This window comes from Electrophorus electricus, chromosome 10 (assembly GCF_041902795.1).
Source record: "Electrophorus electricus isolate QZ-2024a chromosome 10, ASM4190279v1, whole genome shotgun sequence".
NCBI classification, from domain to species: domain Eukaryota; kingdom Metazoa; phylum Chordata; class Actinopteri; order Gymnotiformes; family Gymnotidae; genus Electrophorus; species Electrophorus electricus.
In genome coordinates, this window is record NC_137506.1 from 30,571,810 (window position 1) to 30,597,809 (window position 26,000).

Genomic DNA, 26,000 nt, shown 5'->3' on the forward strand with positions numbered 1-26,000 from the left:
AAGAATCTTTCAAAAAGATGTTTTTTTTTTTCTAAGGCACCATTGTGAAATGATTCTTGAACCAATGAGTCTTTAACACTGATCTAACCTGAACATTATGCCATACAGTTTGCCAGTAATTTTTTAGTTGAAACATGTCTATAAAGAAGGCTCTGCCACCTAAAATTTATGAGACGTTTGTATTTGAGATATTAATGATCAAGTAGGCAACTGTGTTTTATCACATCAAGTAATTCATGGATTTAGGGTCTGTTTAAACAAGCTTCAGCAGCTTTGAACTATAGGACAGCTCAAACTGTTTGATAGCAGTGATTTAGTAAATGGTTTCAAAGATAACAGTACAAAGTGTTTACAACCTGGGATGCGCGTTGAATGCGAGGCTACTGAAAGGTAGCAGTGGAAAAGAACAGAAAGACACAATAAACGCCGAAAATGTAGAATCCATCAAGGTGCTTTGGGATACTAATAAAGTTTAAGTTCCTGGACTAAACCATTGCATGTGTTCGCACAGAAAGACAAGCCCTACCTATCGTCGTTATCACGGTGATGGCGAAGTAAAATGAACCGGCGAACTTCCACTGGACTCCGGCTCTGTGTGGCTTAAGAAGCAAAACCACTTTTTCAATTTGGTCAAAGTCTGTTCTGGAGAGATTATATTTAGTCATCAATTGAAATTTTCGATAATCCAGCTTCCTTTTCTGTCTTTTTTCAAGCTTTGACTCTAAAGCCTCGAAGACTCCCGCTCCAATAAGTAAATAGGACAGGGTGCAAATAATTAAGGCGAGTGTCCGGACGTTTTGCCTCTTCATTTTCCCTGGATAGCTAAAAATATTCCTCCGTTTTTAATTCTAGACCGAGTCGATAAAAACTTTTGTGATTCATTTCTCTACAGAGCCCCTCTGGCACGAAGGATTTTCAAGCAGACCTTTGTCACGAGGGACTACTATTAAGAAGGGCACGTTTGCCGGGAGCTGTTCTTTCAGCACCACCCCCAAGGGATAAAAGATGCATACCATATTTGGTCATTTGTTCCACAGATTTAAACACGCCGGTCGTTAGGGAGCATGGGGAAAGGTCTGTTCACATCTATGAATACAAGAATCCATGGGTACAGTTTGTGCTTGTAGCGTAAGTGGGCTGTCAAAGCTTATCACCATGGGCTTTTTCCTAAAGTCATATTTCGTACTTGAGTTTCAACTATTATTCGTGTGCCATTGCCTGCTATTAACTTAACCAAAAGTTAGACATTTGACTACGAAGTTTTATACGACTTAAAAAGTTTTATCCACAAGAATATGCAGTTTCACAAGAAAGATACGTTAGTAAAGACAACTGTTTAAAAATTAGTTCTTTTTTAAAAAAAATGGTTTTTTTTTCTTCATTGGAGTATAAGGTGCTTCCAGTTCGTATGCCCGTACAAATATGAAAGTTTATTAGCATTTAAAGGGCACCGTTTAATGATGTATTACTTTGATTTCTTAAATAGCTACATGTCTTTTCAGGACAACTCAACATGTTGCCCAGTTGCAGCAAATGTGACAATGTTGACCTAGCACATATTTAAACAGAAATGGTTTCCAGGCTTCATAAGTTGTTGTCTAGCAACATAATTAGCTAGTCCTTGAGTAAATAGCGGCTTCTCTTTATGGACGCGCACGGACGACTCCTCTGCATAACAATTGGCTTTTTAAGAGGTTCCCTGGACGTCTGTGAGCATGTCACAGTCCTCGTTTCTTATAGCATTGTAGTAGCATAAAATCAGGAAGCAAAACTATTTTCCCACTTGTTAATGCGTAAGTCAGTGAGTCACAACAGAAAAAAAGCTGAAATGTAATGAGTATGTCAGACAGTGCCTGGATTGTGGTTCTTTATTTCCTTTACAAAACAGGGGAAATAGAAAAAAAGGGGAAAGTAAAACAACAGGTCTGTTCGGCAGCACAGCAGGCCCACAGTAGGCGTCGTCGTAACGTCAGTGAAGGGTTTTGAGAGTGGAACGCTCCGCTCCCATTCAAGGCTACACTTTTGTTGTATTTGTATCCACACTGGAAGCAATCTTTTAAAAATCTCCCAGGCTTAACAACTTACATCTAATTTAGTGTTCAGAAGACGAGAGGTTAAACACAAAGCCTGGGCGATCAAAATGACCGTGTAGCGTAAAGTACTTAAAACTGCAAACCAGGTCCAGAACTATTTAAAAATGTGACGTGTGTCAGAGCCATTAAGTGACTTAATTCAAGGATTTCCTTCATTTTGTCTACAGCACATTTTAAACTGAAAATGACACCATTAGTCAGACTATGATATGGTGCTTGTCATAAATCGAATTCAGGGTGGCAGCAAACAGAATTATTTCAAAAAAGAAAACAAGAATTAAAAGAGGAAATTTTAAAGGCTTTCTGACAATTTTTATAAATATAGACTGACTGGAAGTTAATATTTAGTAAAGTCAAAGGAGAGGATTTCGCACCCATTTTACAAATGCCTAGAATAGAAGGTGATGAACATATTTCCTTTAGAATCAAATGGTTATATTTATGGTAGGCATGTACACATGTAAGATATAGTCCAGGGGGTTAGGGTTCCAAACCAAGCAAAAGCCACCAAGGATATGGACTTACTGTGATGCAGAAAGACCATAATATTTTCCATTTTTTGACCGTTACCATGGTGCCCATGGCGGAGACTGATGGGTGAGAATGATATTCCAGTGTTGCTCTCTCTACCCCTTTCCCCACCGTAGTGACCTTCAGGAAATATAATTCTGTCCAGTTGTTCCACTATGATTAAATAGCATTACGACAGTCTAAATACTTGAACGGCTAATGTAAAGTGGAACCATTTGTGATAATGTTGCAAAATACACCCTAAAATAGCAGAGGCAGTAGCTAGCAGGGTGCAAGCTATGGCCGAGGGCATTCAGATGGGAGCAGTCTCTACAATGCTTCAAACTCATCTATCCTCTGCTTGGTGTTTCCCATGCGGATCTGACGCAACGTCTTGTACTTGTCCCTGCCCACGCGCATGTTCTCCATGTGCAAGATGTCATTCTGTGTCTTCTTGGAGTCATCCCGCGCCTCAGCCAGCTCGGAGCTCAGGGCCTGTCGCACATATCAACCCAGGTTGTTTACTTTATTAAGCGAGGCAGCCCAAGGGACGGCCGTATCTAGTGTTTGTGCAAGTGTGTGTGTGCATGAGTGAGTGTGTGTGTCGGCATGCGTCTTACCATTAGCTGCCTCTGCACACGCTCATTTTTCTCGGCCTCGGTGAGACGCTGTTCCTCAATGCGGTTGTCGTGGATGCCTCCCACCAGGAGCTCAGCACTGTAGGTCTTAGTGTTCTCCTCCTGTTCCTCCTGCTCCACGTCCATCTCGTCCACCACCATCACGGGGGCCGGGATGGCCACAGGGGCCGTCATCACCAGCTGAAGCTCCTCGCGCGTCTTCAGCAGATCCTCCTGCACCTCCTTAGCCTAGGAGCCACACAAGAACCAGATTCACAGAGCAGATAGACACGTTTGAAAAGAGAGTGGGAAATGCACATTTGATGTCTTATGGCCCTGCATATGGCTGAATGATAGTCAGTTTAAACAAGGATTGGAATGACAGTAAAGACATTACTCACTCTGTTCTGCCACTGATCAGCCTCTTCTTCCTTCACTCTCTTGGCCTCCTCCAGCAGGGCGATCTTTGCGGTGTACTCAGCCAGTTCTGTAGCCTTAAAATTCAGATTGGGACAGAAATGGCCTGAAATCCCTAAGTGCTTCACATCAAAGGCGAGTTGCACTCCATTTCCTGCCCCTGGGACATCTTAATCTGCCTGGCAGCATCAGACATGCCTCTAGTCTGAGAGAGCAAGTGGGGCAGTCAGTTTGTCATAATGCAGGATTAAGTGTGAGGATCTGTGCCAGTGAATCCAGACTCTTATCACCTGTGACTACATTCATTACATATTAGTTTTAATGTAGTTAATAAATAATCCACAATAGTTACTGAATAATATGCCTTCAGATTAATAACTGAACAACAACCGTGGAATTTTATGAGGTTAATCTACCTCAGCCTGACAATACCCACCAGCTGCTCCTGGTTCTTGATCTGGTCTTCTGCCTGCCTGGCCAGTTCTTCTTTGGCCAGGAGAGCCGCCTGCCGCTCAGCCTCCAGACGTGAGGCATCCTCCTCCACCCTTCGTCTCTCCTCCTCCAGCCGCATGGCCCTGTCCAGCTGCTCCCTCAATTCTGTGCAATTCACACATGCCACCAGCAGGGGGAAGCAGTTACGTGATAATGGAATAGGAATGCCATTCCTCTAATCACAAAGATTTTTGTGATTTTTTTGTGACAAAGTTCTTTGTGACAGCTGTAAATCTGCCAAATTAATCAACCTAAAAGAGGCTACTACCTTTCTCAGCTCTCTTAGCCTGTTCCTCATACTGGCAGAGCCTCATCACCATTTCTTGCTTTTCTCTCTCCATCTGTTCCTTCTCTCTCTCAATAGCTTCTCTCTTTTTCTTCTCATTTTCCAGCATTTCTCTGAAAAATACTCCCCATTAGCATAGTAAAACTGCCACAGCGGCATCAATTAAATTTAAAAAACAACATCAACAACATAACCCAACAAGGACAACCAGCTCAGGGTTTGACTGACAGCAACAGGGAATAAACAAAAGCCTTTCAGTACAGCAACAATATTGTTCCATACACAAAAACAAGCAGACCAAAACATGAAAAAATTGAACAGACCTCTCCAACTTCTTCTGGTGCTTCTCCTCGTATGCCTGTGCCTTCATCTGCTGCACCTCGATGGTGTCGGGTTTGCGCCTCTGCATGTACAGCTCATGGTTGCCCATGCACAGCTGTAGGATCCGCTTGTTAATGCGCAGGCGAGTGGCGTAGAACACAAAGTCCTATCAGCGGCGGCAAGACGTGGAGGAAGCACAGAACAAAAGATTTATCACACGCACCGAAGTTCGGATGCTCAGTAAGTTTCTATTTTCTGTCAAATTGGGGGATGCCCCAATTTGGCGGTTAAACTCATAAGATTACAAGGAACCTAAAATCATGATTTATAAGCATTTTTGCGATGACTTGTAAAGGAATAGGCTTTACTTTGGGTTAAGAAACAAGTGAGTCATATTGGTATTCATAGTCCCTAAATATGACAACACATTAAACTGGGCAAGTTTCAGATATAAACATGAAACCTTCTAACTGTATATGCATCACAACTTGTAAATTTCATGCAATAAATACAAAAATTGTATATTTTATGCTTACTGGGGCCTTTTTGTCAATGGGTTTAATGACAAACTTCTTGTCGCTGAAAGATATGTTCCTGATTTCACTCCAAGGGAATCCAATCTTTGGTGTCAATCTTTGAGACAGCAGAAGAGATGTAAAATTACTTCCATGCTTTATTAGAATTCACCAGTGAAATCTTTTTTTTTTTTTTTTACAGATGTTATGTGCATTGGGAGAATCAGACCCTAGATGTTATGACCTGTCAGTTAAAAGATCCATGCAGTCATGTTTACTCACCACACTGGGCCAGACTGACTTAATTGAGGGGTCAATGACTGAACAGGCAGTGATTGCTTACACACTAACCCTAATGTCTTAAATAACATTCCTATGTTAGCTACCATTCATAAACAGTCAGGAATATAGCTTGCCAAATGTCAGTTAAGTGCTTACTTGTCATCTTTCTCATATATGTTAAGGCCAAGTGCATCCACACCCAACCACAGTTCTGTTCCTTTCTTGTTCTTGATGTCAAAGTAGTTGACTCCATACATCTCCAAATCTTGTGCAATTTTTAAGTACTCTAGCATAGCATCATCCCTAGGGACCAAAATAATTATATAAATTATATATATATATATATATATATATATATATATATATATATATATATATATATATATGTATATATATATATATATATATATGTGTGTGTGTGTATATATATATGTGTGTGTGTATGTGTGTGTGTGTGTGTGTGTGTGTATTTGTGTTTATATAACAGACTGACATCATGTGTGTATGCTTGTGAAATGTACTTTAGCGTGCCCCTGTGTTCTTCATGCCAAACCTGGATCCTATCCTCCCATTGGTCTTTGGAGAGCTTGTGCTGGTCAAGTACCCTGTTAAGAGAGAACATAAAAATATAAATACTGAACCAGTCATTACTGAAGCCTGAGCCTGAATGCGAAAACAATATTCTGTCTTCTGTTTGCCTGCTGTGTGGAAAAACCTATGAAATAAGACATCTGAAAGGCTGAGAACAAGTAAGACAAGAAATGAAATCATCTGACGGATGTTTACCAAGTGAATTCTACAACATGAACACACCTCTGGGGGAGCAGGCTTTCTGATGTAAGGTAGCCAGGTCTGTGCGTCTCCTTAGAGAAGTCTCCGCACTTGGCCTGCACGGAGTATGATGCCAGCAGCACGGCCGTCTCTGGGGGGCAGTAGATGTTGTCGCTCAGAATGGCATCCTTCACCTGAAGGAAGAAGAGCTTGCGGGTGATGTCCTGGATGAGCTCCTCTTGAACATCCTCAGGGTAGTACTTAGCCCGGAACATAAACTGCAGGGGGCTCCCTCGCTTTATGTCCTGAGATAAAACCTAAGACAACACATAAAACAGATGGTTGGCATAGTAATAGTGACCACACACACACACACACACACACACACACTTGAAAGGCCAGTTTCAGGGTACATGGAGCTCTAGACGACAATAGATTTTCAATGGAGACTCATCACGGGCATTGTAATTTAGCAAAAGACAAGGCTTAATCCATGTCTGGGAAATCAGCCAGGATTAGTCACAGTCAAACAATGTGATCATGTGACCAGAGGTCTGCATGGACATGGCTTTGTTTAGCATTTTGATGGATTTTTTTCAATACTGTGACTCACCTTATCTAGTCCCTTTCAAGATATAATATAACAAACATATTCCTTCTCAAACACAGCAAATATTAAAGATAATACCTTTTTTTCCATTTTGAGCCAGGTGAGATATCCTTTGTTGTCCATATACTGCAGCCCAAAGTACCACACCTCACGCAAACCCACTGTCTTGACCACCTGAGGCACAAATACATTCCAGTGACTATGATGAACCCCATGTAATTTCATGCCAATGACACACTAACAAATGTGTGAGAAATTATCCTGGGTATCAATTTCCTATTATGTTTGGTGCTTTATGAATAATCGCTTAAGTTATATGTATTATGCTGGCATCAGGTGTAAAGGGTGAGGCACCAGAAGTGAGAATGATTTAACAATTCAAAATGTCCAGAAGGGTGTTCCCCTCTGCACTCCCCTGCATTCCCAAATAATCAATAAATTTTTCAATTTATCTTCAGATGTTATCTGTAGGGGAACTACCCCTATTGCTTCCTAACTCTGACATCTTATCAGTGACAGGACCAGGCCTGGACTCCCCCACCTACAGGCTGTATGTCATGTCATAAACCTCATGCCATAAACGACATGTTTAACACTGTTGTCATTGGTTACTTAGCTGGACAATATCTGTAAAATGATTTACACTCACAGGCTATTCTTTAGCACAAGGAAAGTAACCAGGCAACCACTGACTTAATATGTAACCACAGATTCTTTCACCTGCAGCTTCTGTGTTTGTTAACTTTTTGTGTAGTTTCATTATCTCATTATAGACACACAACCCAACCTCCACAGTTCCATTGTACTTACACCGGGGGAAAAAAACTATAACAAAAAAGGATGGTATGCACCCTTATGTATCTGAGCATGGAAAAGCTCACTCCATTACACACAGGCCTTTATGCTAAAGTCACGTGACTATCTGCTGCTTGTTTATAGGCCTGCAGGGTCAGCTGGATCTCACCTGCTCAAAGAGCTGTTTGCCTGTAGTGACTGCCTGGATGGCAAATTCCAGCTCTGCATCCATAGTAGTGACGCGGACATTGACCTGCCAAAGAGCAAACACGTTAGAAACAAAAGGGTCCTAACCGAGTGAAGCAAAAAGCGAGCTCTCTGCAACTTACATGACTTATGCAAATAACATGAGTCAGTATACTGCCAGATGGTGTAGATTTTGTGTAGCTAGGAGCATGCTAATGAACATAACCTTACGTGTTTCTAAGAAGGAATGCTGTCACCTGTTCAACATGGCCAAAATGATCAAATATAAGCATGCTAAAGAGAAACAAGTATTTTATGATCTTAACTGGCAAGGGAGCTCAGTGTAAAAGCAGCAATAAATTTAGTTCAATCACTGTTCTTGCTAATCAAGTACAAAGACGAAACTATGACGGGGTTTAAAGCTGTTCTGAGAATTACAATGCAGCACAAACCTCAGTCATAACAGTGTAGGCATTATAAAGCATAATAGCTATTAATTGCACAGCAGGGACACATTCTTAACAAGAGGAATTCGTGTTTCAGGAGTTTAAAATCCAGCAAGTAGAATTCAAAAGAAACTCAGGGGTGAGTGGAAAAAGCTGACACTCCAACTTCTGTTGCACAAGTTGGGTTCAAAGGGGTTTATCTTTACAGCACTGAAGTTCATAAAGAGGTTGTGTAACTTTGACAATGCTGCTGAAGCCCTGTCAAGGGTCACTGGGCAAGATGTAAAAGTCGTGAATAGCATATTCTCATTCAAAACTAGACCTTAAATTATATGTTACAGACAGCCACAAGCCTGTAATTCAGTAGCATGTTCTAAACTATGTCAAGTAATTAAATATGACGTGGATGCACTAAACATACAGCCGACATCCATGGTCATAAACCACACGCATATCAATAGTCTCAGTGTTAGCACGGCAGAACTAATAATTTATAAACCTCAAAGCTTTCCCTTGCTACTGGGATTATTTCTACAATGCCTGCACTCTGAGAATCCATGTGTAATCCAGTTGTCCAAATCTCCCTGAGCAACTGCAAACTATTTATCAGACCCACACACTATCTGGCCAAAAAAATTGGCCCTGTCTACGTCAGAAGTCACAGTGACCGCTATACAGTGGCTTTCTCCTTCTTGTGGAGCACAGAGGGCTAGGGGTTTTTTTTCCCCACAGGGCGCAAGTCACTGTGTACGCACTACTCTCCTCAAATCATTTCCACAGTGCATTTGCGCTTAACACAGGAACTTTTGTTCCTGATTGTGCTGCAGGTGATCGAGTATCTGTGGAATCCGAAACCTAATCGCCTCCAGCTCAATAGTCTAGCACTCTAAATGGGACAGGAAGGACATTCAGCACCAATACTCTTTTTTTTTAAGGAGCTGCCTGAGTTGATCGAACCCATGCATTTTCGTAATTGCCACAAAATCATCGCACTGGAAAATTACTGCCCTAGAGGTATGCAGCTCCATTAGACTTGGTATCTAAGATACATACTGAGATTCCATAGAAAAGATTACTTTATTCAAATATGATAAGAAATCTCTTCTTCTGAAGGTTAAGGTCAATGGTAATATGACATCATACATTCACACACTGTGCCTCAAACAACTGGCCTTTAGCTAATCTTTACCTTCCTGTATTCATTACTCGTGAATGTGGTGTTAGAATTTTAACTCACCACTGCCTGAATTTAGTTAATATATAAATCCACATCTTAGTAAAGCATGTTAAAAATATACCCTGACTGTTGGTACCTGCTCAGGACCTGAAGTTATTATCATTTCACATTGTAAGTCAGTATGCAGTATAAAGCTCAGGTCTGACACTTTTTGTAGGCTAGTGTGTCTTTGGAGTTGCAGAATCACAAGGTAATGGTCATAAAGCAATTCCTTATCCCGCTTTTACGGGTGGGGGACATTAGTAACTATGCCGCATAGCGCTTCCTCACATCATGAAATATAATATCTCCCTGAACTACATTTCAGTTTTGAACAGTACGGCATATTGCCAGTAACGTATCAACCATACTGAACAAATCCAAAACCTGTCAACCAGGTGCGTAATATATGAAATATGTTTAGATGAACTGTTACATATAGACTATTGTCTTTAATGTCAGTATAGGCGACAGCAACAAAAAACAACAAACACTAGGCCTCAAAATTCAATATACTAAGGAATCATTTAACAGCTTTAAGGGTTACCAGCCAAGTAAATCCTACCCATTTACAGCCCATTTACTTGGATGGTAAAGCCATTAGCCCACAAAAGTATTAGTATTAGACCATCCCTCTGTTGGCGTAACACTGAATAATAAAAGGTCTTTATTAGTGGTTTGCAGTACACTAATATCTTCAGTCCTTGACCTGATTCTGTAATCATACTTTCGAAAAATGTGTATAACTCAATCAACTGAAAACTTTAAACGGATGAGTATAGCAAAAATACTAACTTACTGGCTTAGGCATTATCGGTCCTCCTGTGTTTGATCAAGTCGAGAAACTTTGCTGGTGAGATCGGACTGAATCGCCTTTCTTTACCCGTTCAGCGCACGAAGCAAAGTAAATGATCTGTTCGTGTAAGAAACACTTGGTTTGAGGTTCATTTCTGACTCATTGTCAATAGATGGTGTCAGAGCCTCGCCCCGATAATGGCTACGATAAGTTGGAGCGTGTACAGGTTAAAGAGTGCCAAGTCTCCACTTAACAGGCAATTACGCACTTGAGCACCTTGAGAAACGCGACCTTTGTTCTGTCACGGTGAACGTCCTGCCCGTTGATAGCATGTGGTCCAGCCCCTTTCGACCCGCCGTCATTAAATAAGCATCTAGAAAGGCTATGACGGTGGTGTACCAAATGGGCGGAGAATCATGCCTCTGACAAAGGGTAAGATAGGTCCTGCTATTGTTGTTCTTGTAAACATTACAGACACACAGTGATATAATAACAGGGAAGGTTTATTGCAGCGTACATGGAAATAACAGTGCATAATTTATTTACATATTCGTCTGTTTTAGGTGTGTATGTTGCCGAAATATGGCAACGAATCTAAACAGTTAATCATCTCCCGTGTTTGGCGTGTCAAAAAGTGGTTTCGGAAATCCAACCCGTGACTCCTGAGATAATATTAGGCGTGGCTGAAGCGCAACAGTTTCTATTTTGCCTTTTATACACACTTTCACTTATTGCGTGCTGATATCAGTTATGCGAAACATTAATATTTTGTAGTGATGACGTCCTCTCAAAGTGCCTTTCAGTGATATTTGTTTGCTACGTGAGACAACAATGGGATGTAGCTTTAAGACGCTTATCAGAAGGTTGTAACTTCAACATACAACCAAATAAACAGGCTATGTTACAATTCATAATCTGCGATAACTCAACAACTATGTATTTTATAGTCTTTTTACTGGCGACTTCTAAAATTACAAACTTCTTAGAAGCTCATAGAAGCCCTGTTTTCAAAGTTATAGTAATACCTGCTTTATTACACAAAGCATTTAGTCAAAATAAAACACATCTGTAGCAAAATATTCCACAGATTATACACGTGAAGGACATAGTATATGTCACACATATGACTCTCTGACACTCACTGACTCGACCAGTTGCTGACCACAACAATTTGCCAGGCTGGTTTCAGACGCTTCATGCATAGTCTGTCTTGAGTCTGGTGAGATTGCAGACTCCGCTGAAATGTGAATTTTCTCCGCACTCTCGGAACAATGACTATGACTACAGTTTTTCACTGAGCAGGGATATGCTGGCTCTGCAGCAGGGTATATGGACTGACTGCACGTGTTTTTTGACAGACACCTGGCAGCCTCCACGGTCAGCGAGCGGCGTTGTGAAAGCATAGGGTGGCCGTTGTCCTCGAGGGCCTGCTCATAAGATGGAGGGTTGCTTGGGATCTTGCTGTCCACCTGCTGGAAGACTTCCTCTCTAGACAAGTGTTTTTGCAAGGAAGCCCCAGTGAGAGGAAGGACTTCGGGGAGAGTCTGGCCTTGCTGCAGCACCTTCTCGGCTCTCTTGCTGGTGCCACCTCGAGCAAAGCTAGCCTTGGTCCGAGAGTTTGTGGCCTTCATTGACTGGGAGCGTTTTTTGGGGGTCTCGTTGAGGGAGTTCCCATGCGGCATCAGGCAAGTGGGGAAGGACTTTTTGCGCTGGAGGGTCCGTCGCTGGCTGGAGGATGAGACGATGGGAGAACTGGTGTGGAAGGAGCTGTCTGAGGTGCTGGAGATGGTGCTCTCCAGGGAGCTGGAGGAACAGGAGGTGCTAGCTTTGGCAGTGCCCTGGAGTTGAAGTTGACCAGCAGCCAAGATGCAGATGTTCTTCTTCACAGGTAGCAACCTGCTGCCCATCCCAAACAAAACGCACTCATCTGAGATTTGCTTTGTCAAATGCTGGTCGTAAAAGTTCATCTCTGTCTGACTCCTGGTTAGGGGTATCTGGTTTCGAACACCTTCAGTAAAGATGATTGTTGGCTCAGAGCACCTGCGAAAGAATGGTTTGGCAGTCTGTCTCCCCACAGCAGCATATGAGCAGGAAACCTCATTATCCAGACTTTTCTCTTCAGAGTCAGAATGGATGGCGTGCATGTCTGTGAAGCTTCCTTTGCTTCCCTCCACATCAGGGTCATTGCTGTCGTAGGCAGAGTCCTGGTGGATGGAATCTGAAAAAAGCCCACCAAGAGCACGGTCAATAAATCTGTTATTTTTCTTTTAAATACTATGCAAAGCAATCAAGTAATCGAGTATGAGTAAGAAGAAAAGTGCGCTACCTTGATTATCACTCAGTTCTTCTTCATCTGAGTCTCCAAGCAGCGTCAGTGCATCCTCACCAAATATTTCAGAACAGTTGTCAATTAGGAACTGAGTCAGCGTAGACACCTGTAAAATACATGGGTGTAATTAGTGAAATACCAAACTCAGTAAGATAGACTTTGACCTATTTGACTTCATGTAAAACACAGAGGAGTGCGTGCTGCTGAGTATTTAGTACTGTGTGATTTATTTAACATTTAATAAACATTGAAAATATTTATATCATAGTGTGGCAGGAGACTACTTACATTTTTCATAATTTCCATATTGTCAGTTCGGAGCAAGTTGGGTGAAACACATAGAGCTAAATTGCTGGAATCCATCTTGTTTGTGTCTGCATTAGCACTTATGTGATACAGCATAACAATCAAATGTTTCAAGAGGTGAATATTTGGCTCTGGAAGGTTTTTAACCACCCTGGGAATAAAATAAACAGAGGGCGTAAGAACTAACTATACATAACATTTAAACTCAAACTGACGATATTTACACTCAAACTGATGATATAATTTATAAAACATATATCATTATTACAGTCCAAAACTCAAAGTCTGTGTTTACCTTTGAAGCTCAGTACACCTATCATGTACATCCTCTTTTTCCATTGCTGCCATCCAGGTGTTGTACTGTTCCACCACCAGTAAACCACTTGGCAGGTGCCTCAAAAAATCCTGCCATTTATCCAAACAGAGGTGTGATATTAATACACATCAGTATGATATGAACACATTTGGATAATAACAGATTTGATTCAAGTTATTAGACATAATACTCTTTATTATGAGACATGGTAGAGACAAGGTGAAGTAGTACCTTGAGAAGATCAGCAAGCAAAATCACTGGTTCATCTTTTAGATATACTTCTGCTCCACTGTTGAGTTGCTCCTTGATCTCCTTAAGACACCGGGCATTCCCTGCTTTCCTGAACACTCCCAGTGTCTGTGGGCCTTCTTTCCTAAGCACTGAGAGGATCTCCTGAAGAACAGTCCAGTAAAGAGAAAATATTAGTAAATGGCATATAAAATATCTCATATTTCAATATCAAAAGACTCCAGAATGCTCTTGTACTGTCTAATGAACAGGAGACATACCATAATGGGTTTTGGAGGACAAGCATTTTTTTCACAAATATCAGTCAGAGCTTGTCCAAAGAGTGGCTTTTTTTGAGGGGTCAAAGCACATCCAGAATTCATGTTTTTTCTTTGCACTCGCCAAAAAAGGTTCTTCCAACGCTTTCGGTTGAGATTTTCTGTCACCAAAAATAAATACATAATAAATAAATAAAATAGTACAAAGCTGACTTTCAAAAATTCAAAATGACAGCATGTTTGGTATTATAAATAATTACAGTTTTCATCTATTATGTCTTATCTTACATCAAATGTGTGTATTGTCAACACTGGTACAGTCTGGAAATCAAAACAGTGAAGAGAGATTTTTCAAACTAACCAGTATGGGCCGAGTTGATTGAATTGGCCTCATGTGCCTGCTGAGGTAGAGGAGGCCCCAGCTTCAGATGAGCCTAAAAACAGCAAAGACCATCAGATCAAAGAAACTAGCTGTATTTTCATACCAGGCCTAGCTGCTCCAAAATGTTCTCTCTCATGTCCGCAAAAGTACACAACTCAGTCACAGTGAGAAATAGTTTTTAAAATCTCAGTATTCTCATATAAATAGATTTTTGCATATCTTATACAATGTAAGAAGCCATTTTTGTAAACCAAAATGCCTGAGACTCAGTTGATTAAGGGTTTTGTGATGCAAGGCTGAGAGATTGAGAGAGATTGCCTTCAAGGGTGTTTAACAGATCTACAGACCACCTTCGTGACCCCCGTTCACCTTATATGACCTTTGCCTTAGGGAACCTTATGAAGTGCTGTATGCCTAAGACATGAAGTTGTAGATACTTACAGCTGAGGCAGGCATGATGAATAGATCCATGCTGTCCTCAAACTGTGATTTTGTCTGAAATGAAAGAATAATACCACTTCTGAACTAACAGAGCAGCACAGGCCAAATATGCAGTACTCAAACTCCCTGATATCATTAGAAGACAATAGGAATGGGCAACTAGTGGCTGAAGGTGAGAACTTACCACAACGTGACCACTCAACACCTTCATAAGTGCGCTGAGATGTGTTGTCTACAAAATAATCTCCTTTCTTCCGAGGTGCCTGAAAAATAAAAATGAATAATATGTTCAGGGTACAAATAGAAATTGCTGCTGAACCTGAGCCACAAATTTTATAAAGTATTATAAGATACTTTCACAAATATAAACAAAAATATTCTGTTTTAGAGTTGGACTACTAGTATATGACCTTATTAATTTGCATGATCTGAAGATACATGCCATATAGTGGAGAAGTGGATAAAATGATTACACAAATGATAACATATAGAAAATTATTAACATGTAGAGTACACTATATCCCCTTACTATGTGCCATAATGGAGAATGTATTGCTAAGAAAAGCAAAAACAGAAAAATGAATAGCTGCAATAAAGAAATAGGAAATGTATACATTATAGTTAAATGTATAGATCATTGAAAAATCAGTATGGCTTAAAATTAATATGACTTAGCTCAGCTGAGGACCACCGATGCAGAGTATAAGTTTCATTACTTGGGTACATAATTTAACATTTTCTCTTACCTTGGCGAAGCATCCAGTTCCTATATTAACAAACGTGAAAGCAGCTGCCCAGACTGAAGAGCAGCACACCGCTGGCCCACTGTGACAGACTAACCTCAAACAACCCATTACATGCTACAAATGAAAGTGGGTGGGCAGAAGGGAAATTCTGATGCGCAACGGAGACAGGAAGTAGCATCACGGACTCCCACAGCTACCACCCCCAGCAGCTATGTAGGGCAACAACACACTTGCTGGTGGGAGGAAAGTGATATACTGCTCACTCAAACTACCATGACAACAAACCTGTGGGTAACACACAGGTAAAAAGGAATGTAAGGTCAGATTAAGCACAGTAGTGCATGGCTAGTTTGAATGATTAATGTTATCTAAAATAAACATCGAGTCAAAGTCTAAAGCAACTAGAATATGTGTGGCTTCTTTTTCTAGTGACCTTAAATTAATCAGAAGGACTTCAAAAGCAGAAACAAATCAAAACCATCAATACTGCATATTTAAAAATATTCATTTTCAGTCTCTAAACATGCAGGTTTTTTTGGGGGGTGGGGGGGGTGGCATGGCATCTCATTTACAATAAAGATGCCTGTTTTGGATAGATATTTTCTTGAGAAGCATTTACTGTAATAGACCTTTTACAATGATTCATTGCACTAGATGGTACTGCTATGGTGGGAATTTTTAAAAAACAAAGAAACATCATTTTGAGATTCAACTTTTGACAGTGCTATATGTTCACTGACTCACTGTCATTTCATGAAAACAAACAGCCCCCATAGTTTTAGACATGGTGGATAATGAGATTTGACTTAACTGAGCAACGGCTGGTCAACTGTCTGTGCATGTACCCTTACATGTAAACGAGTTTTTGATCAGAGCGGCTTTGACATTTTAAAACTTACATTATGTGTGGGAGCTCTACAGAGATGGAGATATATAGTGATACTGTAATAAAAAAATCTAAGCAAATTAATTCTGAAGTCGAATACAATTTAAGCACTATAATTACTGCTCTGAATTTTCCTTTCCAAATATGTGTGTGTGTGTGTGTCTAAAAAAGTAGACACTGAATAAAGTTATCTATAGAATTGCAATAGCACGTTGGGGAATTTGGTCTTGTTTATATGTTCAATGTATAATATCATAGCATTATGCCCCGCTTGTTAATGAAAAGCAAATTTGGCTGTTGCATTGTGTATACAGCACTTGAAACAAATTTTGTACATATATATGTATCAGTTAAATAACTTGACAAAGTCGCTTTTCAGTGGATTATTGATTTATATATATATATATATATATATATATATATATATATTTAAATCACGCAGGTGGGTGGCCTGTTTTGATTGACCTTCAGCACAGCCTACAGGGAAAAACCCGTCGAGAAGACCCACCGACCCACTTACCATGTGCATCATTACTTTACTAGTCTGTGGGCAGCCAGACCACCAGCATGTGATACCACCAGACAGTACACTGCAGCGTGCAAAAAAACCGACACGCAACTATAGAAACGTCAGAACACCTCACTGCAATGGTGTAAATATTATAACTGTAATTCTGCATGTTAATCTAAACCTTTAACTGTGTCTGAATGTTAGTGTGAGAGGTTCAGATTAAAGATCAAGGGAAGTCAAGCAGCAGTAAATTATACATCAAAATCAACCCTTACAGAATCATAGGTATAACTGGACAAATAAACTGTTTTACCTTTAGGACTGCATTTCATATCATATCCATGTAATATTACCTCACAAAAAAAAATTTGTATATAAAGATAGTACCATCAAATACCTTACTACAGCATATCAATAATGGTTGTAAAAACTCCCATTAACAAGGCTGTCTGAAAACCCTACATAAATATGATTAAATTCATAGCCTATTTTTGAATTAGCTATTAGAAACCCCAGAAACCCAGTTACACATCTGTAGCTTGTGTTACTATCTGGTAATAGTCGATGTAAAGAAATAAAACTGGATTTGTTTATAGGTTAAAACAATCACCATTTCTAATCTGAATTGTACAATTCAAGATGAAAAGCTTTTAAAACTTGAATAAACTGAGCATAAGCAGTAGTTGCTCAAGTGTAGACACAGCTTCACCAACCTCAGAAACTTAGTGTTGAGAGACACAGAAAATCATTTAGGTAAGCATACCGTCTCACTGCCTGAGACCTATCTCAGAGTTACCTCAGAGAGGATTAATCAATTTGAGATATTTTACCACAGCTAGTGTATAGAGCTAAATGATCTTGTTTATCACATCAAAGCTCATCTCTGATGCTAAAATGGGGCTGGTCCTCTGGTTTGAAGCCCTCACTGGGACTGCCATCTTCACTGAGAGTTCGTCTACTGGTGTAGCCCACAATGGGGTACTTAGATTTGTATGTTCCAGTAAATACACTCTCTAGGGACTCCAGCTCCTTCTCAGTGAGACCTGTCTAATATACAGGAAAAGGCAGAGATAGTAAGCATATCAACATGTGAGACTAACAGCAGACTGGAGCTTTGAACGAAGTCAATCACCAACTCACTGTATCATGTGTCAGATCTTCAGGATCAAGGGACATTTTGGCCACAGCCCTTGTTGAGTCCTTGCCCACAAGGGCATTATAAGGTGCATCCTTCCCATAAAATCCTGAAAATAAATAAATTTACAATTTAACTTTTAAATTTTGAGTTAGCTATATTTATAGGAAACTGAATGATAGCCATTGGAGCCTTAGTGAACATCATAAGAATGACATCTCCAGGTAGCGTTACTCCATCGAAATTAAACCTTGGTTTGTGTGGCAATTTAATTTGTAACCAAGTACAACTAACTTTTTCCAGACGTCACATCAAACACGATTCCCTTTATGGCCATGTAAATTGGCTGCCCGTCCTGAAAATGCAGAGGGAAGAAAAGTTTGTAACTTCAGTAATCCTTTAATGTGGAGCAATTTAAAACAGACATCTCAAATTTCAGAGTAGCTGCTACTACTGAATAATACCTCACTTCCATCGTAACTTCTTAGCTCTTCGTCGGTGAACATTCTCGCAGGTTTCGAATCGCGTTTAAATTTTAGTGTAGCTTCATCTGCCGCACAAATTAATATCAAAGAAAAAACTGTAATACATCGTGGAAAAAGCATTTTATGTCTTGCTGGCTTGCTGAGCTAAGCAGTCAAATGTTGTCTCCGCGTAAACTAGCGTGACTCCAGTTAAATCTGCCAAGCTAACTTCAAGTGACAATTACTTTAATACTAAAATGCGGCCAAAAATTCAAAAATACACTTTTTGTTTAGTTTAACGCTAAGTATTGTGATAGCTTCTTATTAAGCTAAGTCAACTTCCCCCTGCCACCAGTTTTATTTTGAAATTATAGGTCACGTGACGGTTTGTGGCAGAATTCACGTTAGTTTAAATAAAACGCTTTTGGGACATTTATCATGAATTTCTTTTGAAACTGGTGTTTACAATAATATTGCAGTTAATTCGTTGCTACCCCCTCTTTGACGAAGACAAACAAGGAAAATATTTTAAACAAAAATATGGACGTGGAAAATATCAGAAGGCTATGCATGTTTAGGCTGTATAATACTTTTATATAGTCCTATGCCTTAAAAAAAAAAAGAATGTATTGGAACCAAGTAGCGTTCATAGAGAAATACAAATATTTATGGTAGTTTACATCTGAAATAGTGTAATATTTTATGTTACATTCTCCACAATATATTCCCCACTAGTCAAGTCTTTCCAGTGCCCATCCCAGCAAACGTGATGTCACTTCTCGCGGCAGACAGACAGTTCGGGACTGTAGGTCTGTATGTCAATTTTTTCTTACTCGTTTCTTATAAAAATAAATAAATAAATAATAATTAAAAAAAAAACTACCTGCATCCGTTACTGGACCCCATGGATCCTCAGACAAAAGTCTCGAAATACATTTTGCAAAGTTAAACAAGCTGACTAACAAAAGGGCACAGCATACTGACAGAGAATGCTGCGTAAAGAGGAACCTCGGTGCTACCAAGAGGTATGAAAAATAGACATGTATTGTAAATGTGACTAGGCAGATTTTGGTTAAATGTTTGTCTAATTATTTGGCGCAAGTGTATCCATGTTGGTCTATAATATGGTGAGTACGAAGTCACTTCATAGGTTATCACGTCCTGGTCAGTTAACAGTTACATTTACTGCCGCTTTTAGCGTTCTGTGTGGTCATGTGATAGCAGTCATAAATGAAAGATCTAAAACGCATGAAAGATTCAAAACAGGACTAAAACAATGTCCATGTAGAATATATCTATACTATTGGCATATAGTGGGACATAATATTTTAATGGAGAATATAAAATATATTGTTTCTGTGTTTTAAGAACAATGACATAGATACATGTTTTTTGCTAATGAAATCATTTTGGATTTCATTAATTTAATGAATCTTGTATGGCATATTTGTGGTGTGCGGGTTGTTTTATTATAGTTAAGTGATGAAGACTACATACAAGGACCTGCACCTTACCAGCACACTACAGATTTTGCCCAGGAAGAAGCCAGCTGTGACGCTGTGCCAGGTAGCTGACTCGGCTTTACTAAATAAAACTCCTACACTCAGCCTGTAGGCGTAGTGCTCAATACTTGCTTGTGTTTAATCTTTACCATGTTGTGTTGTGAATCTTCTCTAACGTCAGATTTGGTCTTATTACAGATGAGGACAGTGGTTCAATGCCAATAGCCTTCAATAAAGCTTGTTTGAGGAATGTCTTCACCATCATCCTTGTTCTCATCTACCTTGTCTTAACTACGGTTGCTGCGTTTTTGGCTTACCAAACCATTTCTGATTTCATGGAGAAGCTCAGTCATCCTGTAATGTCTGTGTCATACAAAGAGGTCGAGGAGTTTGCTCCCCCAGGTGGGTAGAGCACAGAGAGCACTCGTTATGTGCTTCACTGCCTTGGTTAAGCAGTATGCTTGTGCAGTATGGGTGAACTCTTCTGTCTTTCTTTCTGAGCAGGAATTGCACTATATCCAGGGAATGCTCAGTTATTAAGCTGTCGACACCACTATCATGATCACATTCCCTCTGGTTTATCAGCCTGCCAGATGGAGGAGAGCGACTGTGTAATGGAGGAAGTCATTTATCATGATCCATACTCCAACCACACAAGAGTAAGCTTTATCATTTTCTTGCACTGTTTTGTTTTTATATGTTGTGTGTTATTTCCCCTATGCAACATTTGTTTTTAAACCCAGTTATTGACCCCTGTATTTATTTTTTCTGGAGACTCCCTGAACTGTGTAAGTAAATGTTTCTTGACTATGCTCTACCTTTGAATGACACATTGATGTGGAGTGTCCTGACACTGCTCATCAGACAAGCCTGGTCCTGTTGGATGGGCATGTCACAAGCGACACTTACTTCTGAATTCTGTAGTTATTGCAAATGAAAGACTTAAGAACACATATGTGAATGACGTGTTGCGTGATCCATGGTGTTCTGTAGAAACGAGCCCTAGTAGTCGAAGGTCCAACAGATGTCAGGAACCGGGAGCTCATTTTCCTTCAGTTCAGTCAAAACGAGACGGAGGAGAACTTCAGTGCCATCAGTTACATGCTTTTTGCCCAGTTCAGTGATATGACTAAAAGGTAGTGATATGTTCAGCAGTACACCTTAATATCCCCTTGTCTGGCATGATTAGGAAAATAGCAATAATACTGTGAGTAATTGTCCTCTGTTTATTAGTATGAACAAACCTGCATTTATGAAGGACTGTGAAAGGAACTACTCGATGTGGACATTCTCCGGAGGGTTTCGTACCTGGGTCAAAATGTCTTTGGTCAGGACATCTGGGAGAGGAAATGAATCCGTAGAATTCAGACAAGAGGTAGGAGGATGTTTTCTTGCAGCTACCAGCAGTAGTAAAGTTACACATTCTGGGCAGGGATCTAATCAGCAGTGTTATTTTACAGTCCAGTGTTGTGAAGTACAATGACAGAAGGTCTACACAAGAACAAAGAAATGAGCTTTTCTTTGTTGTATTCCAATGGAAAGATCCATTTATACAACAAGTCAAAGATGTAAGTGAACACTATATAAGTTTTGCATGCACTAAATGCTCAAGATAAACTTTATTTACAAAATGTTATATCAAAATGCCTTATCTGTAACTTTCATAGGACATAAAATACTAGTTAAAATGAATTGGACATCATGCTTACAGGAAATGTAGAAATGGTTTCTCTGTTGTAATTTACTTAATCTTTTTTTTTTTTTGCCAACAGATAGTCACAGCAAACCCATGGAACACAGTAGCCATTCTCTGCGGTGTCTTCATGGCTCTTTTTAAGGCAGCAAACTTTGCCAAACTCAGCATTAAGTGGATGATAAAAATTCGCAAAAGACACTTAAGGACAAAAAATAGGGAATTAAATCAAGTTAGCTGAAAAGATGTTATATCCCGATTATGAAATGGGAGTCATCCCCCATCAAACACTTTAAATATTTACTGAAAGGTTTTTAGTTTTTGATTAATAATTTTATACTTTTATCATTAATTTCATAACGATTTTTAATTCGGCTTTATATTTTGATATCTGATGTTTTTTTTACTTGACTTACAATTTACCTACTGACAGTATTTTGATTACTGATTTAACAATACATTTTATTCCAGTTACATGTCTGATCATAATAAGTAACTAGAAAAGTAACATCATCAACAAAAAGCATGTAGCAGTGATCTTTGCCTTTACAAGACGACTCATCTGCTGATTTTTATATGAACTAGTCCTACCATTGCACAGGCACTAAGGACTGAAGACGAAGACAAAACCAAGTGGCTTTAACTATACAGACAACATTATTCTTCTTCTTCAGCCATTTCACTGGGACAGGAGCAACGTTACCAAAATGACCTCTTTGTGTATGTAGCAAATCCTAGAATGCTGTTAGGACTTTGACCTGGAAAAGGTGATTTAGCATTTGTCAAAACTAACACTCTTCGTTTCTTTTTTATTGGTGACACCATCCTGTTGCAGTCTTATTTTCTGATGTTTTCAGAAAGCTGAATATATTAATCATTCTAAAGGGACCAATATGTAAGCTTAAGAATGTTTTATGTTCAATTATCAGTTGTTATATTCATGTTTGACACTATGTCTGTACCACAGTTTTAGACACTAGATATTTGTATGTGATCATATTTGTATGTGATCATATTTGTGTTCTCTGGTTGATTAAAAAGTATTTAGTAGTAATTTTCAGTATACATGTTAACATTCATTGCTGTCTACTTTCCATCTCATGTTAACTGAATAACTGCTGTGCAAAGAAAACTGTGAAACTTATGATTTTATAACAAGTCTGGGATCATACAAAACTTTAACCAATGGCAGATGGTTTTTTTTATTACTTCCACTTAAGCATGTTAAAAAAAAAAAAAAAAAAAACACGTTTTCTTGTCCTGCCTATATGGGAGTCAGATTATTAGGTCGCAAGGTGGTGTTTAAATGATTACATTAAATTGCGTTTGTTGTGTGATGACTGTCACAATCTAGAAGTAGCAACTTTTTTTCTCTTTTTGTGTAATTTGTATTTTGTGTGGGGAAATACCTTTCAACTCGTTGCCCAAGTTAATAAACCTAGTTTGGTGACTTTTGTTTTGAAACTTTCCAGTATGGTGGCCATTTTTTTGTCGACAATAGAATTTCTTTTTACTTCACACTTTAGCACGTGTTAAGATCAAGGGGGCATTAAAAATAAAAAGCAGTAGCAGTGACGGATTCAGGCGACGTATAACCGCCACTGACATTCAGAGGTACCGCTAAATGCCGTCCGTTGTTGCGCGTTATTTGTGCATGTGCGCCTCTAGGTAAGTCGCAGAATGTGGCGAGTAGGCGATCTTATCTTAGCATAGCTATCGCAGCCAAAGTAACTTACCAAGACGTCTTAAAACTGCGCAGGTCTCCCGCCTCTCCTGTCGTACTTCTCTAGCTAACGTGTTCACGTTATTAACGAGCTCTTGGTAGTTTGGGTAGGCTTGGACTTATCGTTTTAATAAATTGTCCCGCCATGTTTTTGTACTCCTTATTAGGTAGCTAACCTTCAGACTAGTTTGCTATCTTAGAAATCAGGATGCAGATCAACAGCGTGATAATCTTTGAGGAACTCTTGAAAGTCTGTGATGATCTCAAACTTGCCCCGTTACGCAGGATGGATAACCTAGCTAAGATGCAGTATTAAACTGACTAGAGACCCCGTAATATCAGAGCTTTGACTCCTCCATCCAACTTTGCAATTGTCACTTTCTGCCCATTACTGGTAGCAGTGTTTAAAGGCACCTGCTTGCCAACCATCTCCATTCTGACTAGATAATAAAGTATTGGCAGTGCTGAACGAAGTACACAAATCCAGCTCTCGGGTGTAGAGATACTCCTCCTATAATATTACTCATGTAAAATGTTGCTAACGTACAAAAGAACTTGCTTTACAATATATCAAGTATCAAAAGTAAAATTGTGGTTATCTTAGGGTGTAAAAACTTAGGGCTGGGAGAAAATAAGTGTAATATTCAGTGTAATATTGCGATATTTGGGTTTTAAGAATAGCACTGAGTTCAGAATATCCATATTTTATTGTTTAATAGGCTATATATTTAAGCCATTGTTGGATTAATTATAAGAATCTTAAGTATCTGGTTAGAGAAAACAATTTTGCAGTGGGGGATAATTTGCAAAAGGAATAAAATGTGAAGGGTCAATTAGCAATATAGTAATAATGATGTAATATATAATATATAGTATAGTAATAATAGTAATAATGTAATATATATATATAATATATATAATATATAGTCTAGTAATAATAGTATAGTAATAGTATAGTAATAATGATGTAATATATAGTATATAGTAATATATAATATATAGTCTAGTAATAATGATGTAATATATAGTATATAGTAATATATAATATATAGTATAGTAAAAAATGATGCACAAGACACTAGAAATATTGTTCATATTTTAATATTTTCTTTTTTTTTCTTGCTTTTTCCTTCCATTTTAATTGAAGAGTTGTCATAAGTAATATATACAGTGTACATTTAATTTGTTTTGGCCATACAGTCCATGGTTTTAACAGTGTCCAAAATTATATTTTATCACATAAAATGAAGTGAGAAAAAAAACATTTTCAAGAATGTTCTCATTTTAATATGAAAACTAATCAATACTAGTTTTCTCAATACTACATAATACTTGTGTTTGAAGTTTTTGCACCTCCGTCCCATTTTCTTCATAATTTACAGGGATAATTAGCAGCAAGTAATTGTTATCTGATTCTAGGTATAGTGATTCACCGCTGCTAGCTTGTTAACAAGGGTTTACATTCCTTAAAATGTTAACTAGCTAGCCAGAGTTGTGACTTTACTTCTGTTGTAATCACTTCCAGCGTAGCTGTAGAACAGAAGGGTTTGAATAATTGTGACCAAATCTCAGAGACCACAACATATTTTGTCAGTAACTGATATAGGGTTCTGAACCCGTTACCTCAGGGCTTATTTTTTATCTTGTCGTGTTTTCGAATTTTCATCAATACAGATGCCCGATAGTTATATTGTGACTATGAATAAGGCAAATTAATGTATTTGTCACAATGTAAATATAGCATTGCCCTTTATCTCCAGTTGAACATACTGTTATCGGAATATTTACAACACTGGATGTGTTTCTCTTTTCTTGGTCCATGTAAAGACGAGTGAGAAGAATAAGAGTGGCTTTGTGTTTCTGTTGTAAATATATATTGTGCAGTGTGTTTGTTTTTTTAAGGCGGAATACTTTCTTTTTTTTTTTTTTAATGGAAACAGTTTTGACAGCAACACCTTTCACCTTTAGTCTTGTTATTGCTTCCATGGGAAAATTGGAACTGCAGCCTTACCCAAACAGCTATATCAGATACCACGTGGTATATCAAAGGTTGGGTATTTTTATTTGAGCTGTAACGGGCACCGTGTGACCTGAGGTGCGAGGAGTTTTCTAGAACATGCCTCTGGAGCATTAGACTTGTTTAGTGATGGTAGTTCCATTGCGCTGGCCTGTACCTTCAGCAGACTGCATTTAGCTATGTGACCAGAGCACACACACTCCCATGGTACTGGAGCTTGGGACACTGACCTTTTTCCCCTCATATGGACAGGAGCTGGAGTTTTGCCTAACCCTTACACTGCCTTACACTGCTTCTGCCATGTATTCTAGTGCAGGAGTTGGCTGACCCCTGTATATGTGTACTGGTGTATAAATAGGCAGATAAATAACTTAAGACACCATAGTCACTGTGCAAACACATAAACCAGGATGGCCTCTTTTCCTTGAATGTCCTCAGTATTATGTTTGCTTGTAGCGACTCCTATTTTAGAGTTAATAAATCAGTTCTTTCAAATAGGGATACTAAATCATTACAAAAACATGTGCTATTACCATCATTACTCAGTTTCTCTGAAAGGAAATGTAGGAAATGAGTCGACAAAAAAGCTGCAGTGACTCTCAAATCGTCCGTCCAGTACGGTACCCATGTCTGCTGCTTGGTGCTCCATACTCTGTGTTTGCTAAGGTGTTTGTACATGTAATGAACAAT

At 39.1% G+C, this 26,000-nt stretch overlaps 4 protein-coding genes across 5 annotated transcripts; 1 reads left to right on the plus strand and 3 right to left on the minus strand.

Annotated features, from left to right (window-relative positions):
- Positions 1–1,853: 1,853 nt before the first annotated feature.
- Positions 1,854–10,685, minus strand: LOC113587028 (ezrin-like). The gene is made up of 13 exons (XM_035533052.2): positions 10,357–10,685; positions 7,879–7,962; positions 6,993–7,088; positions 6,347–6,621; positions 6,055–6,138; positions 5,690–5,836; positions 5,273–5,369; positions 4,739–4,902; positions 4,398–4,528; positions 4,074–4,234; positions 3,622–3,714; positions 3,224–3,469; positions 1,854–3,098 (listed from the first exon to the last, which is right to left on the minus strand). Exons 1-13 carry the CDS (start codon positions 10,366–10,368, stop codon positions 2,934–2,936), a joined length of 1,755 nt encoding a protein of 584 aa, XP_035388945.2. The 5' UTR covers positions 10,369–10,685; the 3' UTR covers positions 1,854–2,933.
- A 153-nt stretch (positions 10,686–10,838) lies between these two features.
- On the minus strand, positions 10,839–18,020 carry tagapa (T cell activation RhoGTPase activating protein a). Of its 2 annotated transcripts, none has more exons than XM_081721876.1 (10): positions 17,917–18,020; positions 14,818–14,896; positions 14,634–14,687; positions 14,172–14,244; positions 13,814–13,971; positions 13,536–13,697; positions 13,284–13,393; positions 12,971–13,139; positions 12,680–12,788; positions 10,839–12,571 (listed from the first exon to the last, which is right to left on the minus strand). In XM_081721876.1, the coding sequence occupies exons 2-10, from the start codon at positions 14,842–14,844 to the stop codon at positions 11,469–11,471; spliced, it is 1,965 nt and encodes a 654-aa protein (XP_081578002.1). In that variant the 5' UTR covers positions 14,845–14,896; positions 17,917–18,020; the 3' UTR covers positions 10,839–11,468. The 2 variants fall into 2 exon arrangements, with proteins under 2 accessions (XP_081578002.1, XP_026881303.2); XM_027025502.3 differs by lacking the exon at positions 17,917–18,020 and adding an exon at positions 15,380–16,662.
- Positions 16,700–18,732, minus strand: nenf (neudesin neurotrophic factor). The gene is made up of 4 exons (XM_027025504.3): positions 18,376–18,732; positions 18,206–18,266; positions 17,917–18,020; positions 16,700–17,823 (listed from the first exon to the last, which is right to left on the minus strand). The coding sequence occupies exons 1-4, from the start codon at positions 18,514–18,516 to the stop codon at positions 17,647–17,649; spliced, it is 483 nt and encodes a 160-aa protein (XP_026881305.1). The 5' UTR covers positions 18,517–18,732; the 3' UTR covers positions 16,700–17,646.
- Positions 18,733–19,166: 434 nt separating this feature from the next.
- Positions 19,167–23,034, plus strand: pacc1 (proton activated chloride channel 1). The gene is made up of 8 exons (XM_027025503.3): positions 19,167–19,400; positions 19,851–19,941; positions 20,076–20,279; positions 20,382–20,536; positions 20,871–21,013; positions 21,111–21,252; positions 21,338–21,445; positions 21,650–23,034. The coding sequence occupies exons 1-8, from the start codon at positions 19,365–19,367 to the stop codon at positions 21,809–21,811; spliced, it is 1,041 nt and encodes a 346-aa protein (XP_026881304.2). The 5' UTR covers positions 19,167–19,364; the 3' UTR covers positions 21,812–23,034.
- The last annotated feature ends 2,966 nt before the right edge of the window (positions 23,035–26,000 follow it).

Excerpts from the sequence above, each read along its gene's own strand:
- tagapa (XM_081721876.1), bottom strand. The coding sequence starts at position 14,844 with ATGAAGGTGTTGAGTGGTCACGTTGTG. Across the intron at positions 14,245-14,633 it reads TCATCATGCCTGCCTCAGCT|GCTCATCTGAAGCTGGGGCC; the intron begins GTAAGTATCTAC and ends TGCTGTTTTTAG. Across the intron at positions 12,789-12,970 it reads ATATGGAAATTATGAAAAAT|GTGTCTACGCTGACTCAGTT; the intron begins GTAAGTAGTCTC and ends TGTATTTTACAG.
- nenf (XM_027025504.3), bottom strand. The coding sequence starts at position 18,516 with ATGCTTTTTCCACGATGTATTACAGTTTTTTCTTTGATATTAATTTGT. Across the intron at positions 18,267-18,375 it reads GAAGTTACGATGGAAGTGAG|GACGGGCAGCCAATTTACAT; the intron begins GTATTATTCAGT and ends CTGCATTTTCAG. Across the intron at positions 17,824-17,916 it reads AAGATCTGACACATGATACA|ACAGGTCTCACTGAGAAGGA; the intron begins GTGAGTTGGTGA and ends CCTGTATATTAG.
- pacc1 (XM_027025503.3), top strand. The coding sequence starts at position 19,365 with ATGCTGCGTAAAGAGGAACCTCGGTGCTACCAAGAG. Across the intron at positions 20,537-20,870 it reads CATACTCCAACCACACAAGA|AAACGAGCCCTAGTAGTCGA; the intron begins GTAAGCTTTATC and ends GGTGTTCTGTAG. Across the intron at positions 21,014-21,110 it reads TTCAGTGATATGACTAAAAG|TATGAACAAACCTGCATTTA; the intron begins GTAGTGATATGT and ends TCTGTTTATTAG.
- LOC113587028 (XM_035533052.2), bottom strand. Across the intron at positions 7,089-7,878 it reads GCAAACAGCTCTTTGAGCAG|GTGGTCAAGACAGTGGGTTT; the intron begins GTGAGATCCAGC and ends TTTGTGCCTCAG. Across the intron at positions 4,235-4,397 it reads GGCTAAGAGAGCTGAGAAAG|AATTGAGGGAGCAGCTGGAC; the intron begins GTAGTAGCCTCT and ends TGAATTGCACAG.